At 33.7% G+C, this 17,586-nt stretch overlaps 3 protein-coding genes across 3 annotated transcripts; 1 reads left to right on the forward strand and 2 right to left on the reverse strand.

The window, feature by feature from the left end:
• Window positions 1–117: 117 nt before the first annotated feature.
• Window positions 118–3,843, reverse strand: LOC111379720 (DNA-directed RNA polymerases I, II, and III subunit RPABC5). Its single transcript, XM_023003156.1, has 4 exons — window positions 3,707–3,843; window positions 3,567–3,625; window positions 1,053–1,147; window positions 118–349 (listed from the first exon to the last, which is right to left on the reverse strand). The coding sequence occupies exons 1-4, from the start codon at window positions 3,740–3,742 to the stop codon at window positions 324–326; spliced, it is 216 nt and encodes a 71-aa protein (XP_022858924.1). The 5' UTR covers window positions 3,743–3,843; the 3' UTR covers window positions 118–323.
• A 4,739-nt stretch (window positions 3,844–8,582) lies between these two features.
• Window positions 8,583–11,455, forward strand: LOC111379718 (galacturonosyltransferase 8-like). Its single transcript, XM_023003155.1, has 3 exons — window positions 8,583–8,880; window positions 9,219–10,466; window positions 10,835–11,455. Exons 1-3 carry the CDS (start codon window positions 8,701–8,703, stop codon window positions 11,108–11,110), a joined length of 1,704 nt encoding a protein of 567 aa, XP_022858923.1. The 5' UTR covers window positions 8,583–8,700; the 3' UTR covers window positions 11,111–11,455.
• A 1,112-nt stretch (window positions 11,456–12,567) lies between these two features.
• Window positions 12,568–17,166, reverse strand: LOC111379716. Its single transcript, XM_023003153.1, has 11 exons — window positions 16,921–17,166; window positions 16,717–16,773; window positions 16,440–16,610; window positions 16,274–16,315; window positions 15,988–16,122; window positions 15,780–15,832; window positions 15,295–15,500; window positions 15,054–15,175; window positions 14,869–14,928; window positions 13,627–13,693; window positions 12,568–13,153 (listed from the first exon to the last, which is right to left on the reverse strand). The coding sequence occupies exons 2-11, from the start codon at window positions 16,753–16,755 to the stop codon at window positions 12,870–12,872; spliced, it is 1,179 nt and encodes a 392-aa protein (XP_022858921.1). The 5' UTR covers window positions 16,756–16,773; window positions 16,921–17,166; the 3' UTR covers window positions 12,568–12,869.
• Between the last annotated feature and the right edge of the window lie 420 nt (window positions 17,167–17,586).

Raw genomic sequence — 17,586 nt, forward strand, 5'->3', positions numbered from 1 at the left:
TTTATTTATTTTCTTTTGCCATTTTATATTGCACTGCGCCCAGCATGGGGCCAACCCATGTGAGGGGTCTGTATTTCCCTTGTACACAAGGATTTATTCATACCGATTAATACTATATAAGAAAATGGAAAGCCGCTTTAATGATGTATTAATCAAATAGCAGATATTTCCATTTAACAGGTACTTTGGAAAAGCACACCAGTTATATACTCATGACTGCAGATAACTTAAACTACAAATTTAGACGCCATGTTTTGGAGAAAATGATACGTGATACATGAAAGACGAGCACTTCACACAAAGTTCATACTCAGAAACCTGCATCAACTGCCCTCAGATTTCTCCAAAGCTGCAAAAAAAAAAGAAATCGCCATGTGAGTTCAGATAACATAGCAGAACCCCAAATTGTGTTATTTGGACATGTTTAGGACGCAGTATTGCAACAAAGCTTTTTCTTTCTTAATATTGTGTTACTATATTGTCAAAACATACAGACTTCAGTACTGTGCTTTCTTATTTGTGTTCTTAATGTCATTTATGTACAAGTGAGTCGGGACGTGAGTGGAGGGGTAGGAGTGGAGAATTTCGTGCAGCACCAATGTTAAGGAATGTGTTATCCCACATCGGTTTAATACCGAAACAAATACCAATTTATAAAGATCTTGGGCTTCTCCACTTAATAAAGTTAACCTTATTAAAATGGACCCTAAGTCTTAACATGATATCAGCGCCACCCCGTTAATTTCAAGATTGGTATGCTCAAATGAGCCACCATCTTGAGGGGGTTTGTTAAGGGATGTATTATCCTACATCAGTTTATACCGAAATAAATATCAATTTATAAAGATCTTAAACTTCTCCACTTAATAAAGTTGACCTTATTAAGATGGACTCCAAGTCTTAACAACAAACAATACCAACAACGTTACACGGGAATCTGGTTACGTTAACATAAACTTGAAAAAAAATATATAAAAAGATATTTAAAAGCTGTCTAAGTGAGAAATGAGACATAATTATGAAGAACGTAAAAGAAAAGAAAGGGAGAGTACTGTTGTAGTTCAGAAGCTTCTCAATGAGATCAACATGAGTCATCAGCATTCTTCTACAACAATAGCGAACCAAACCCAATGCATCAAGAGCATCTCTGTAACAAAAATAAAAAAAAAAAAAAAAATTATCATTAGATCTGGAATTCAAAATTACCACAAGTGTAGAGTGACCTATATTTCACTAACAATGACAAGTAAATTAGGATTGATGCGGCTTTTTCCGTTCAAATAGAAATAAAATACAGAAAATGTCCATGTTTCTTGGTTCTTTATTCATTATTTCACTGGTCTAATCAGGACCTAGCTGATAGCCTGATACATTATCAGTTCACATCTCAGTTGGTCGTCATTCCCAGGAACGACAGAAGACACATTCCGCAGCCTGCAAACCTGTAGTTTGTGGAGAAGCACTACCTCCATCAAACCAAATTCTTATAAATAGAGATATGGAGCATCACTCGAGGAAATCAAATTCCTGCCCGCATATGCAACACCAGCTACAAAGCTGATAAGCAATATCACACTCAATCCTGCAACTGTATTAATGCTCAAACATACACGTAGTTTTCCTCCTCGAAATACAAAAAGGTCTACACCTTTGTCCAGGATTTGGGAAGAAAAAGCCATCAAAATTTGAGTACAAGATATTTTGTGGCCCTCGTGATTTTATTTAAGGAATTTAATAATTTCAAAAATACTAAACTTACACGGTTGTTTAATAAATATCATGTATTAGAATATGTGTGGACAGCACTTATAATCAAATATAACTTTTATTCACAATTTTTCATTGGACCCGCAACTATCACACACATATTATTCCCACATCCCTATGGGACACCAACTTTATCTCTTAGCCCTTGTTTGTTCCCCATTTTTCTCAAAATACATTTTTCTCTTTCTTCTTTACAACCACACATTATCCAATAAAATAATATTACACGTAAAATTAAAACTTTTTCTTAATTCTTAACCACACATTCTTCATCATTTAACTATTTCAAAATGCATTCTTACTAAAAAATGGGAAACAAACGGGGGCTTAAATTATAATTGAATCACCTACCAAACATGCACTTAAAATCCCATCGCTCAATTTGAGAATTACGTAGTTTTTAAACTACGATGATGAAAATGACTATCTTTGAAGCTTATCTTAAAGTGTCTTCTCTCAACTTATAAAATGTAGGTTCCCTCCATTATCCTACGATAAAACTCTCAAGCCTCAGAGAGGGAAACATGGTTTCTTAATCACCTTAATTTTGAAGATTCGATCTTCTTAATAACTTGCTACACAGCAAGGTGTGCTTCCTCCTAGATTGATTCAGAGTCTGTCAAAATCCCAAGATTTGGGAATTTGAGTATCTAATGGAATTTCTAATACCAATGAATCTTACCTCAAAGATACTACAGCAGAAAATAAAGACCATAGAATTTTGAGCATCTACAATTACAAGGATGCTTTTGCAGTTTATTACACAAATCAAATAGTGAGCCATCAAATTATAACATAAATGAATTGACAGATTTAAAATATTCGAGGTGTGGGTGGTACATCATGGCCCACCCTGCCTCCATGCTGTGTCCAAATCGAACAAGCTGAGCATAGCTGGGGTTCAGACATGCTAGGCTTACCTCAACTTATGCTCCACTTTGAATCATTATGCAATTAAACACAAGTCATTGCCAGCCTACTCAACTCATTTAAGATCCTTTCAATGTATACCAATTTCAAATTTCCAATATAACTCAGAAAGAGCAGCAAGAGGACAAGGGGTGGCATATACTAAATAAATTCGGATGTCTGGAAGCATGTGAATTTTGTCACTCTATCAGCTATTATTGGTGGACAGTAACAGAATACTAAACAAAAAATGCCTTCTCAACATTAGATGTTTCTTTAGTTCTTAATCTCAGCCAATTTGACTAATTTATACGGTACATTATTGCTGATAAAACAGCACTACAATATTATAGATTTCCGATTACAATGGTCCTGATTGTCATTCTTCATCACCTTGTATGAGGAAATTACAATACCTACGAATATCCAGCACATGGATGTTCATGCCTAGAATCAAGTCATTTGACTTTTATCCACAGGCATTTTTTATCAATTTAGGAATAAAGATACCCAATCCTGTACACCCAAGCTCATTCTGAATTGAAGAATTCAGCAAGAGACTTAAAAAATGTACACTACTTCATTAAGAAGCTGCTTGTTACATGCATGAAACTTTAAAAAGTAAAAATATATCTGATCAGTAATAATTTCAGGTCCTTCATAAACTTGCAAGACTTCTAAGAAAATAAATTTTTAAGCTTTTAATACTTCACACAACCAGCAACAACTTCTACAAACAGCGTAACTTAACTTGAGACAAAACTGAGTTTTTTGTTTGTCAATTAAAACACATTCCTCAGACTCAATTAAAACTGTATGCGAAATTAAAAAAAGAATTCTCCGAATAATAACAAAGAAAAAATCAACCATAGAACTCATAAGGTACGTACCCTTCTGTGTAATCAGCCTGGAGCAAATCAAGGTACGTATCCCATTTGTTTCCAATTACCTAGCAAAACCATGAAAAAGTTCATATTTTCTTTTGAAAAAAAATCAAGATTAAAGTAGATAAATTGTTGGAATTATCTACCTTTCCACAAGTAAAGCAACGGACTGGAATGATCATATTTGCCCGCTAGGGTTTCGTTCACTACACAGAATATAAAATCTAGGAGAAACGCCGGACTTTATACGCACGAAAATTTCAGGACCTGCAAAAATTTGGTTTGGGCTTTTCCATCAAAGCCCTCTAATTTTATTCCCATACCGAAAACTGATATAAATAGCACCATATGTTACCTTCTTCGATTTTATACTCTTCTTTTTTTTTTTCTTTTTTTTTTTTTTGCATAAATACTTTGTAACCTAGAACCTCCGTTTTCAAATGGTCCATATTCTTCCATTCGTTGACTTTCTCCTTTACTTTTCACTCGAATTAAGTATGTACACATAATTTATAAGAAATACATAGAATAACAATTCAGACTATCAACTAGTATTGAATTCATCGTGCTTGTTCACAATAGAATATGATGTAGAATGACGAGGAATCACTTTATAGTATATCTACACATTGTTTAACACTCCTAAGTAACTGACTTTTAAGTGCAATGGAATGAGGTTCCAAATTTTACCACGATCTTGACTATAATCTGTATTGGTCGTTCAACCAACAACACTGAATGACCCAAACGTAGTACTGTTTGATCTAACCTCTTCCTTGTTTTCATATACTATTGGAGCAATCATAGTGTGAAAGCATTCTGTTGTAAGATTCACGAACAGGCACAGAAGCAATAGACAAAAAGAAAGCACTCATCCAATTCAAAACAAATCGAATAAAACCTGGCACTTTGACCAACGCAATCAGTCGATGAATTCCATTACAATTTTGAAGTAACTCATTTGTCTTGTGTATTCTGAGTATTATGGAGATAAGCTTCTACTTTTCATCAGCGGCATTCATGATGCCAGAGTCATCACTTGGGACCACTAAACGTATGGACCATTTTGCCTTGAGACCATTAGCATTCCCTAATGACTTTGTTTGCTTGTTCATATCGAAGGATTATCTTGGACCAGAAGCCAGCTCCAAGGGAAAACCATAGTGTGGTTTGTTGATGTTGTTGAGGAAATTCCAGGAGCATTTTGTCATCTTCAACCCATTGCACCATTTTTTTTGCACCAGAATGGTTAAATACCTTTTTGTCCTTCTCTTCCACTTTTCACAAATTTTTGTTAAAGGTATTTGTGTCCATTTTTGTTATACACTTTTATCATATAACAAAATATTATTGTTATTATGTACATTTCTAATAAATATTAATCATTTAATATATAATAATTAATGAATGAATGAACTAAAGTAAAAATGCACGAGACATTTTAAAATGTAATAAACACGATTCTCTCAATAATTCATTGCTCGTCATAAACAAATCAAGGATAAAAAAATGCTCATATTGCACTTTGAAATGCATTAATTGATCATTTGTAGGATGAATATACGAATTATAAGAATTAAATTATAATACTAGTTCGACTTCGTAATATCATGATATTGAGATTCGAAATGTATTGCACTCTTTTTTAATAATATGATTTAATATTCTCTTAGTGGTATTTCTATTAATTGTAGTGCTTTTTTAAAATTATTAATGAATTAAATATTTTCATTAATTTAGCTTATTTATTTTGTTGTAAAATAAATAAATTATTAGGAACGAAGAAAATAAAATACTGTTCATTTGGTGCAACTTCTGGTATAATAAATTGGAGGCTATTTTCAGTTTGATGCAAAATTTACCTCAATTTTTGGTATAAAGTTGGAAATAGTTTACGGATATATTGAAATTTGTATATCTAGTGTCACTACTTTCATGAGATTCAAAACTTCCTTCAACAATAGGAATAACATGTTGGAAAATGATAAATTGCTGATATCATTACTTTGGGTCCGTTCGACTTGATTTTTAAAATGTCAAAATGAATTTTCGAGACCAAAAGGTTATTTTTGGACTCATTTGACTAATTTTATGTAAGTGATTCTTCTACTTAGAAGAATTTTTAAAACTAATTCAATGTGATTTTTTCTAAAAGTGCTTTCGATATTGAAAGCTCTTTTAAAAATTAATTTTCAAACAAAAAATAAAAAACAAAAGCAAAAGTCATATGACATGAGCCCTTTATATTTAACAAAAGCACTAATAAAATGTTGGTCATATATTCACATATTGAATTTATATATGTAATAATTTATCGAAAATACAAAAATGCTTATAATTTATTAAATTTTCAAAGAAGAGAAATGAATTTCCTTTTAGAACTCTACTACATTTATAGAAATTATGTATAGATCGGTTGACAGGTGCATGCCTACTTGTACAAAATTATCTATACAAGTAGGTTAATTGTTCTTTTTATAATTAGTAAAAAAGTATGTGTAATTTGTTTACCAAACAAATTAATAATTATTTACTTTTGACAAGTTAATTGGGCTAAGGCTTGTAGAAATAGATGGGGTGTCCTCAACTAACAATTTGATGGATTTTAAAAAGGGAAAAATTCATATTTAAGGTGTATTCTTTACACCATTTCAAAAGTAAGGTAAGAAGTTTGAAAATTCAAAATTCAAGTTTGTATTTAATTAATTAAAATTATTTATTAAATAAATATATTGAAGTCACAGTTAAACAATTATTGGTCACAAATTTCACAGATTTATTTACCAGTCACATATCATCAAATTAATAGGTCACGGATTATTTCGAGATCACAAATCGAAAATTTTATAGGTCACAAATTTTTTTAGTCACAGATTATCAAATTTTAAGATCACGAACCAAATCGTTGAGGTCACAAATTATTGTTTTCATCACAGATCATCAAATTTTAATGTCACAGACCAAACTTTATGGTCACCCCCACCACCGATCCCATCCAGCACAGCCTTGCAGCAATAATTGGAGAATCCATGTCTCCGGCGCCATCCAAGTGCGCGAAATGACGGCTGCGCCTCCGATGCTATGCATCAACGCCTGATGTGCCATCTCGCTAGAGGTGGTGTGTTTGTGGTCTCCGACAAAGGTCGTGTAAATGGATGGAAGAGAGAAATAGGGGAGAATGTTACGGTTTAGAGAGAGAAGAAAGTAGTGAAATGATTAGGGTTTTGGATAATTTTTTTTTAAAATATAATTATTAATATTAAAATTTTTAATTATAATCTGATTTCTGAATAACTAAACTTTGAATATGATTTTTGAAATTGGATCTTAAAACATATGGATTGGTGTAATTTCCCCTTTTAAAAAATTGAGGATTCCTTATGAATTTTGTGAATTTAAATAAATTTCCACAAATTCTATAAAAATCCCATCAAATATATTGAAATTTCAAAAGATTTAGTTATATAGATTTTTAAGCTTGAAATCCATTCAAATTTTTTAAAATCACTCTATTAATGAAATTTATATAAGTCCATTAGTTATTGATAATACTAAATTTTACAGGATTTTATTGAATTTCAATAAAATATTAATTAGGGACACCTATATTTTAATGAATTTCATTAAAGTTCATTAAAACCTCAATTGAAAACATCTAAATTCAGAATGACTTTTAGAATCCATCACAATTTTAATTGAAGACACCTCCAAAAGCGAAATTTTTAATAATAATTCTTTAATTGAATTAGTTTATTTTAACTTTAAAAAAAGAAAAAAGTACGTGGTTTTTGGCATCTAGGTTCATATTAGTCACATCTTGTAAAGTAATGATCGAATTACATAGAGTTGATAGTTTTTTTCACATCTTTTCTATATACAAGGCATTTTCTTCATCCTCTAGCCTAGGCCGTACATTTCTTGCCTATCAACACTTATTTACATAGTCAAAACGACACTACTCAAAGAGCAACACATCCTAACATCAGCAATAAAAACTTCTCGGGTTGTTAACAACAACGTATACTATCATTTGAGCACTCAACCCCTAAATTATACAAGTAAAATTATCCAATGGCGATGAAAAACTTCGATTTTCTAATAGAACAGTATCGATAGATGAGAGGGTTGCTAACGATGGTGGTGGTTGCAGTTGCAGTTATTGGTGGTGGATTTTAATTATGGTTGTGAGTGGTGGAGAATTTGGTGAGGGGGGATGAAAAGATGACAAATTATTTTTATTTATTCGAATTTGTTATTGTTTTTCGATTTTATTTTCTCTTATATGCTTGTTTACTATATTTAGCTCTTGTTCGACACCTTTTAAAATTTTAATACATTTTTTCTTTTTTTCTTTTTTTATTCACACATTTTTCAATAAAATGATATTATACTTAAACCAAAAATTTGTCCTTCGTTTATAACTACACATTCTCTCGAAAAATGCAGTTGCAGTTGCAGTTATTGGTGGTGGATTTTAATTATGGTTGTGAGTGGTGGAGAATTTGGTGAGGGGGGATGAAAAGATAACAAATTATTTTTATTTATTCGAATTTGTTATTGTTTTTCGATTTTATTTTCTCTTATATGCTTGTTTACTATATTTAGCTCTTGTTCGACACCTTTTAAAATTTTAATACATTTTTTCTTTTTTTCTTTTTTCATTCACACATTTTTCAATAAAATGATATTATACTTAAACCAAAAATTTGTCCTTCGTTTATAACTACACATTCTCTCGAAAAATATTATTCCATAATACATTTTACTAAAATTTCTCATTATAATGTGTGTCAAACGAGGGCTTAAGTTAGATAATAAAATTGTCATTTTACATGACATTAATCTAAAATTAGGACGGAATTCGTAAAGTAGAACCATTTTGGTGAATCACTTAAAAGATTAGGGGAGATACATGCTATTGTGGGAAGGTTGAGTGGGACCCATAGTATAATTTACCCTTATTTAATGTTTAATTTAAATGCATTCATTATCCATACAGAATTATATATTGATTAGAATTTAATTCATACTACACTCCCACTTCAACTTCAACACATAATAAAATATAATTCTTTTGCCTTAAATCCTTCGTTACATTTTATTTCTTCTCAATCTGAGAACATTATTGTTTGAAGAAGAAATGGCAATTAATTTGCGCCGGAGCCAAAGGATTCCGGCACAGGGTAGGGACAGCGGACCTCCATCTTGGTCCTCCATATTCACTTTCAGATTCTGTGCGCTATCTCTTACAATCACCGTTTCAGTTCTCTTCGCTTTCTCGTTTCTCTTCATTGCCCCATTATTCCCATCCGATAGTTTTGTAAGTGTGATTTAATTTTTATCTGATTATTTTTGTGATTTTTGTAGTATGTAGTTTATTTATCTGTGCGTGTGATTTATTATTGCGTACAGAATGTGTATATATAGGTTTTTGACTACTTATGGATAATGGATGCAGTTATAGTCATTGTGAACGTTTTCATTTTGAATTGAATTATATGTCAACTAATGTGCCACTTGTATTAACGGATATAACAAAGTGCAATATTCAATTTATTCGTTTAGTTAAATTACTCGCATTTTCGTAATTTTGATAATATGTCTGCGGACGGTTGTACAGATTTTTTTATATTTCTCTCTTTTTTTTCTGTATTTTAGGGTTTTTCTAATGTTCAAAATGGAGTTAAGACGGAGTCAAATCGGAGATCAGTTTTGGCACTCAATACATTAAAGTCACGGCTTGATCAGATCCAACGGCAAGCAGGAGATCACAGAAGCTTAGCCATAGCTTATGCTTCCTATGCTCGGAAGCTCAAGCTCGATAACGCAAAGCTCGTAAGAGTTTTTGCAGATCTCTCTCAAAATTACACTAGTCTAATGTCTCATCCTTCCTATCGCACATTATTTGATGCTGATGCAAGTGCAATTGATGAGGCAGTGTTGAGAAAGTTCGAGAAGGAGGTAAAAGAGCGAATTAAACTAACAAGGCAAGTTATTGCCGAGGCAAAAGAGTCATTCGACAATCAGCTGAAAATTCATAAGCTCAAAGATACCATCTTTGCTTTAAACGAGCAATTAACTAAATCAAAAAAGCAGGGCGCTTTCTCGAGCTTGATTGCGGCCAAATCAATCCCCAAGAGCTTGCACTGCTTGGCTTTGAGGCTTATGGAAGAGCGCATTGCTTATCCTGAAAAGTACACAGATGAAGGGAAGCCCACCAAGCCAGAATTAGAAGACCCAAAGCTTTATCATTATGCTATTTTCTCGGATAATGTGGTTGCTGCTTCAGTCGTGGTGAATTCAGCAGTTAAAAACACAAAAGAACCATGGAAGCATGTGTTTCATGTAGTGACTGATAAGATGAATCTCGGGGCCATGCAAGTCATGTTCAAGATGAGGGATTATAATGGGGCTCATATCGATGTGAAGGCCGTGGAGGATTATAAATTCTTGAACTCTTCTTATGTTCCGGTGCTGAAACAGCTTGAGTCTGCCAACTTACAGAAGTTTTACTTTGAAACTAAGCTTGAGAAAGCAACCAAGGATACAACAAATATGAAGTTCAGGAACCCAAAATATTTATCAATATTAAATCATCTCAGGTTCTATTTGCCGGAAATGTATCCAACACTGCATAAGATTTTGTTCTTGGACGATGATATAGTAGTTCAAAAGGATTTGACTGCGCTTTGGAAGATAGATATGGATGGGAAGGTCAATGGGGCTGTGGAGACGTGTTTTGGATCATTTCATCGGTATGCACAATACATGAATTTCTCTCACCCTTTGATCAAAGCCAAGTTCAGTCCCAAGGCATGCGCATGGGCTTATGGCATGAATTTTTTCGATTTGGATGCTTGGAGGAGGGAGAAATGCACTGAAGAGTACCATTACTGGCAGAATCTGGTGAGATTGCGTGCCAACACAATTATTAATTACTTGCTAATTGTTTGGTATTAGCTTCCACAGGAAGTTGCAGTCTTGCTTCCACCCTGCAATTTCACTTGTGAGTTAATCTAGTTTGACCAGTGTCACGTATTACACATTGTGCTTAACTCAAGGACTTTTAAATTTTTGTAGTTTCTATGGCATTATTGCTGGGGGTCAAAGTCTAATTTGGTCTAAAGGTTGACGTGACTTTGTAATTATATACTCAAGTCCTGGTGTCTTTGCCTTGTGTTGGCTCTCCTCTGAACTGTAGTCTGAATTATGACTTTGTTTTTGTTGTCCGCTGGATATTGTGATTTTAAAACCGTGCATTTGATATTCTGCAGAATGAGAACCGAACTTTGTGGAAGTTAGGGACATTGCCTCCAGGTCTGATCACATATTACTCGACAACAAAGCCACTTGACAAGTCTTGGCATGTTTTGGGGCTAGGCTATAATCCAAGCATAAGCATGGATGAGATTAACAATGCTGCTGTCATACACTATAATGGAAATATGAAGCCGTGGCTTGATATTGCAATTACCCAGTTCCGTCCGCTTTGGACAAGGTATGTCGACTATGAAAATGAGTTTGTGCAAGCCTGCAATTTTGGTCTTTGAATATAGGTTTGTTGATTGGAGCCAATGCTTGGAGGAAGACTAAGATAGTTCTGCAAGCACTTCCAAGGCCTGATACTGCTCCTTACACGTAAATTTTTGCTATTGTTTATATTGTAGTCTTGTAGAAACATTCATATCTATAGTCTATTCTAGTATTTGCATTCATCTCTTAGTTTTATATTAACATAGATTATTATTACGTTAGAAGTTGTCCTTCTATTCTTAAATAGGTGTTCAATGCTAAGTTCCCTATGGTAGGAAATTAATGTCATACACTGCTTGTCTACGTCAGAAACTTTGGCTGTTAAAAACTTACATATTGGTAATGATATAATTATTTGATCATTGTGATCACCCATCCTTTTAGTTTCCTTCACAATTTTGGCTAGAAACTCACTATTTGTATTTTCTGTTAGCCATTTCTTTATGTTAAACGTATGTCCTGCATGAATGAATGCAACCTCTGCCTGTCATCTCATACCAACTGTTTATTTTATTGAAAATTGTGTGGTTAAAAGTTGGAGAGTAAAAAATTTAATTTAATGTAATGAGAAATAATGGGGTTCACACAGGAGCATTGTCAGCCTAGGAAGTCAAAATTTGACTTCTTAACTAGGACCGGCCAAGAAGAATAATCCTTTTAACTAATGTTTAGAGTGAAACCGTTCACCAGGGACGTTCGTGATGCTAAAATTAGAGGTTGGGCAAAAAAAATAAAATAAAATACTCCGTGGCAAAGGTTGGGAGCCAAAATGTAAAACTAATCAAAGGTTGGAAATTTTTGTTAGTATTTTTCTTTTCACTTGAAAAAGAATTTTTCTCGAACTTTTTAATTAGCCAATTCTATCAACAAAACAAAACATTGATTTACTCACCTTCTCTTACATATGAAAAATACTTCATGCATATCACTTGGAACGACGGTAAAATACTCCATGCTTTTCACCCCCAAATCATTGATTATGTTAATGCGGTAAATTTCTCTAGGGATCCCCAACCTTTCCTAATGTGACATTCACATCTCTAACATGCACAATACGAAAGGTTGGTAACATAGAGAGGCACAAACTAAAGGTTGAAAACCTGAATGTCACGAATAGAAAAGCTTGGGAATGACAAAGGAATTTGCCTCATATCTTGAAGGCTTTTATAAGCCCTGTATCCTCTGCTATTTATTTCCTCATTTGAAAGTCCCTTTTCAGTCCAATCAAATTAGAATGAACAATTCTCGTTTTTTGAATTCAATGCGAGACTCAGAAAAATGGCGTAAACCCATTTTGTCATTCAAGTTTTCTCTCGTTCGTAGTTTAAATTTGACTTTTTGTCCTCATTTATTAACTTAACAAATTTGGATTCTTTCTTTAAAAAATTACAGAATGCACAAAACACAAGTTCTAATTATTCAAACTTGATTTTAAGCTCTCCCACAAATCTCTTAATTCAACATTAAAAAAAAATTAAAAAAAATTACCCACTAGTATCAAAATTAAAACAGGCCTAAAAGACAATTCATCAACTACAAAAATAACCCAAAATGTCCGTTGACTGGTGTACTGCAAAACAAAACTTACTTCCATCTCATATACTGACCAACTATACCCGAAAATGGGAAAACTGTAAAAGCAATTAGTGAGAAACCCGATGAGAAATTTACCAACAATGAAAATGTCACCCCAAAAGATATTGAACCAATAAAATCACTACAACTCGAAAGAAAGCCTACTGAAATGACTATAGCAGATGGATACACAATGGTGCCTCAAGCAGTTAAGGACACTCGAGGTGTCATATTTTTATTAGTCCCATTGGTCATTCCACCTGTTCGGTTCATGCGACCACCGTTACCGTTAATACTGTCAGATCTGTGATATCCATCACCACGATTTGATGATCCTCCTCGATTACCACCCCTGTTGGACTCATTCCTAGCAATGAAATCACCACGGCTGTAACCCCGGCCCCCTCCATAGTTTCCACGCCCTCTCACTCCCTCATTTCTGAATCCAGAACCCCTCCCAGATTGGAACCTCCCCCTGTTACTTCCTGCAGGCATAGAAAAATTAAGAGGGTGTGTGGGAGACATTTTTATGTAAAAATGCATTTTTGAATAATAAATTGACAAGAAATGTGTGATTGAAAAATAAGGAAAAAATTTTTATTTACGTGTAACATTATTTTAATAAAGAATGTATGGTTGAAAAAAAAGAAAAAAAGCATTTTGAAAAAAATAGGTACCAAACGGGGCCTAAATATATATTACATGAAAAAATGTTAAAAAGATATAATTATAGTTCAACTACTCAAAAATTAGTTGAATGCATTATTACTGGAAAAACACTGCAAGAACTTCAAATAATCAAATAAATCAAGTAATCCTATCTTGAGGCAAAAGTAGTCTACTCAATTAACTGCAAAAGAATATGCAGCCAGATCACGATCATATACTCATTTTCCCTTTCTAATTCTAAAACTGATTCTCGAACACGACACAGAAACTCCAACAGTATCCAACTTACCTCGAGAATTGGTAGACCTCTTTTCCTCGACCACCACCCGACGCCCACCAATTGCAACTGGAGAAGCCTGAAAAATTAAAATAATATAGTTAAATGCAAAAGTGCAAGTAAAAGTAGATAAGGCCAACAACACAAAGCGAACAGATCGAAGTTATTAGAATAGATGCTTGGGACTATACAGAGAATCATCTGTACAACCCTTGCATCCCCTCTCTTGTTCAAACAGTTGGCCCTCTTCTCAATAAAAGAAAAGGGAAGAAAGCAGAAGGAAAAAGGCTCGCATTGAGCCTTTAGCAACAGATTTACTCTTTTCTTCGTGTCCACATGATTCAGTATATAATGCATCCAAAGATGAGCCATAATTCTACTCAGTAACGTGACGTACGTTTGGTAACAAAGATTGAAACATTTATATATAAAGTGTGATTGAATAATCATATGCACAAATGTGAATGCTTCTGGAGGACATCTGAATAACCATCAAGTAAGAATATATTATCAGTTGATAGCAGCCTAACGTGCTACTGCAAAAAAAAGCATATACAAAACACTCCCAACAACACAAAGTATTGTGTATAAAGCATCTTAAGAAAAATGCAAATTTAGCATTCATGAGGTCTGACCGGTATTATTTACCCTGACGCCGATGTTGCAAACTTCTCTCCATTAGATTTCCATCCAATAACTATATATCAACAGATGAAAGATCTGTTTTATTTTATACAATTCACCAATTTGTGAAAAGAAGATTGAGATTGGGTTGAGGTTCTACTATTGTGTAGGTTGTTTAATTCTTCGTTATTTGTTCCTGGGTTTCTATAATCTGTGGGTTCAGATTCATAACCTAAAAATAAATCTTTTGGGCAATGAGCCTCAGTCAGGAGATTTAAAAAGAATAAAGTTGAGATTGTGTGCAGGTTATACCATCCTGTAGGTTGTTTAATCCTTTGTTATTTGTCCTTCGGTACCCATAATGTGGCATATTTTGTAATTTGGAATTGGAAGTGACAAATGATGAAATTGTTATCTTTTCCCAAAGAAACAGTAGTAGATAGATCCAAAAAAATGAAAGAATAGAAAAGATTCCAATAAAATAAAGTCAAGAATTTTTCAAGGATTAGTCTTTACCGATTTATTACCCTGCCAAAGTACAGTTTTAATCTAAAAATCTTGTAAACAAAATTGAACAAATCAAAAGTATCAATATTCATATGTATAGTATTAATGCAAAAAACAACATACCTCAATTGCTTTCTTGGCAGAACTCGCGTCCTCAAATTCAACAAAACCAAAACAAAATGCCTGTAGCTGCAACAAAAATATTTAGAACTGGTTTTTTTTGTTTAGTTTTCTGCAAATTACAGAGACCACAAGCATTTTCATTTTTTCCTTCTCTCTTATTGAACAATTAAAAATTTGATACATACTCTGTTGCTTCTAACTTGAATGCCATCACTTTTTATGGGTCCAAAATCTTTGAATACATCCTCAAGCAAGGATTCAGTAGCATTCATAGGTAGGCCTTTTATATATATCGAATGACCATCGGCTGCTCAAAGTATACAAAATGGTTTGGAATATACTTCAGTAAGCAACACAAATAAGTAAAATAACAACTTAAACTATTGATAAGAATAATTTGCAAAAATATAATTTAGAATATCATGCCTTCACCCTCTTGGTTATTCCCAATATCAATTGCATCTGAACTGGAAATTGGTCCAACAGTCGTTGGAACTAAAGGTGGATTTACTTGCTCAATGATCTTTGATGGAGCTTTCTGAGGACCAGGGGGAGGAGGTGAGAAAGTTGATGCACTCTCTTTCAGATCCATCACCTGAAAAATTATTGTGTAGGCATTACGATGAGCAATAAATTATACATAAGAAAGGAATATGGCCATCAAATCATACCATGATTTATCTTTACATTACAATACTATTAAAAAATCCCCCAACAGTAGCAAGATTCAACTTAAATCTCTCATAAAAGCCCATGTCCAGGTTCGAATAATGGGGACTTTATAAAAATTTGTGAGGAGAGCAAATGCTCAAGTCATTACAAAAAAACGCACATTTTTTTTGTAACAGCATAGCGTCTCTGTGCCCAAACCGTTATAGCATATGTACACTCCACTTTGGGAGAGCACCTACCATCTTACTCCATGCAACCTTCTATCGTGCCTCCCAAGAATCGTACTCAAAACCTATGTATTCAACTTAAATCTCTCATAAAATAGAAATCTTGGTTCGAATCCAAGGGGGCGAAATAGAAAGTCATGAAGGATATGAGGGAAGATGTCTTCTCAAAGCAGCCAGTACATATGATATAACCACTAGAGCACAAAGATTGGATCATTACAATTGATGACACAGAGGCCAAATCGTTACAATTGATGACACATCTTGTTATATTTTTAAGAGCCCCGTCTCTTACAATAGCTATAATACATTTCTTTATTTTATTGCCAACTAAGATCTCTTTCAAGTGAATTACCTTCAAAGAATCCAAACTTTCAAGCAAATTCAAAGTAGAAGTGAAGTACTTCTTTGAATATTTGAAGTTGACGACTTTTCTCGGGTTAGTCAACTTTTTAGCCTATGCTATCACAATTCTCACTTTTGCTTGTGGATGAGCTATCTACTACCTTTATGACCACCAAAATGAACCAAATGTTTAACATCTCCATCTTAAACCACATTCAGCTTAATTATGACACAATCAGATTAGTTAAATTATACATAGACGCGCACACAGACACGTACTGGCAGTGCAACTACACATATAACGTTAATAAATACAGATTTCTATGCATTTATGGATCTAGAGATGGAGAAAGAGATTACTTGCATAGTGGTGGCGATACCCATGGAGCCATCCTCCTCGGGACGACCGAGCTTACTGATGTCCTGATAAAACCTATGAACAAGCTCCGGCGAGTGATGCAGTATGTGATAGTACTGTTGCACAAATGCATTTCCAACCTATTTTTCCAAGAAAGTTCCCCACAAATTTACAAAAATCCAGCTGCCTCAAACTAGAACCACAACAAAATAAATAAATAAATAATAAAAAAAATACAGCGCTTACAACTTGAGCAGACACTTCTAGCGTAGCCTCCGTTGCCATAGCAGAGAGATGATTTTCCTGACCAAAAAAAATAAAAAAAATAAAAACCGGAATAACATAACAATGAGCTCATTCTCACATACAAACCCCTAGCTTAATCGATCTTATCGTACTTTCAACATTTCACTATATTACTAGTTAGTGAGGGCCGGGATCAAATCATACCTGAAAAACGAATCGGAATATCGGATCGAATGAATAGCGAGAGAGAAACCAGGCTTAGTTTGTTTCTCTCTCTCTCTCTACTTTTTTTTTGAATTTCACTATAAACACTTGTTTCACTGCCTCTGGAATGGGAATCTAGGGTTTGCTAGAAAGAGAAATTGTAAAGAAATGTAGGGGAAGAAGAGGGTTTTAAAGAGGCGCAAATGCGACACTGAAGTATGGAGAGAGAGAGGAGAGGTTTAAAAAGAGAGATCTGCTCCAAGCTCAAAGTCGGCCATAAAACATAGGCATATGTGGCAACCCCTAGTGAAAGGGTTTCCCTTGGGATATATTTTGTAACAGTTATTTTAAAAAAAAAAGGGAAATTTGCAGTAAGAACTTCAAACATTTAAAATATTAACAGAGTTTTTTCAAACATTTCATTTATTGCAATCGTCATCCTTAACATTTCCAAACGTTGCATGTGAAGCCCCTTTGGACGGTTTCCGTCAAAAAATCTGTCAATTGACCATAAAAAAAAAAGGAACTTTGACCATCTTTTAATCAATTTTACAAGGGTAAATGGTACATTTTTTATTTACCACATTAAACAATTAAATAAACTTAAATAAAAAAAAAGAGAGAAGAAAAATGGATCTTCTTTCCCACCCCAGCCCCTCAATCTAA

This window comes from Olea europaea, unplaced genomic scaffold (assembly GCF_002742605.1).
Source record: "Olea europaea var. sylvestris unplaced genomic scaffold, O_europaea_v1 scaffold2027, whole genome shotgun sequence".
In the NCBI taxonomy this organism is placed as follows: Eukaryota; Viridiplantae; Streptophyta; class Magnoliopsida; order Lamiales; family Oleaceae; genus Olea; species Olea europaea.

Coding starts and splice junctions, on each gene's coding strand:
- LOC111379720 (XM_023003156.1), bottom strand. CDS start 3,742: ATGATCATTCCAGTCCGTTGCTTTACTTGTGGAAAG. Junction 3,626..3,706: donor GTTGCTTTACTTGTGGAAAG/GTAGATAATTCC, acceptor TGGTTTTGCTAG/GTAATTGGAAACAAATGGGA. Junction 1,148..3,566: donor CAGGCTGATTACACAGAAGG/GTACGTACCTTA, acceptor TTTTTGTTACAG/AGATGCTCTTGATGCATTGG.
- LOC111379716 (XM_023003153.1), bottom strand. CDS start 16,755: ATGGCAACGGAGGCTACGCTAGAAGTGTCTGCTCAAGTT. Junction 15,833..15,987: donor TGGCCTCTGTGTCATCAATT/GTAATGATCCAA, acceptor TTGAATACATAG/GTTTTGAGTACGATTCTTGG. Junction 13,154..13,626: donor GAGGTCTACCAATTCTCGAG/GTAAGTTGGATA, acceptor CTATGCCTGCAG/GAAGTAACAGGGGGAGGTTC.
- LOC111379718 (XM_023003155.1), top strand. CDS start 8,701: ATGGCAATTAATTTGCGCCGGAGCCAAAGGATTCCGGCACAGGGTAGG. Junction 8,881..9,218: donor TATTCCCATCCGATAGTTTT/GTAAGTGTGATT, acceptor TCTGTATTTTAG/GGTTTTTCTAATGTTCAAAA. Junction 10,467..10,834: donor ACCATTACTGGCAGAATCTG/GTGAGATTGCGT, acceptor GATATTCTGCAG/AATGAGAACCGAACTTTGTG.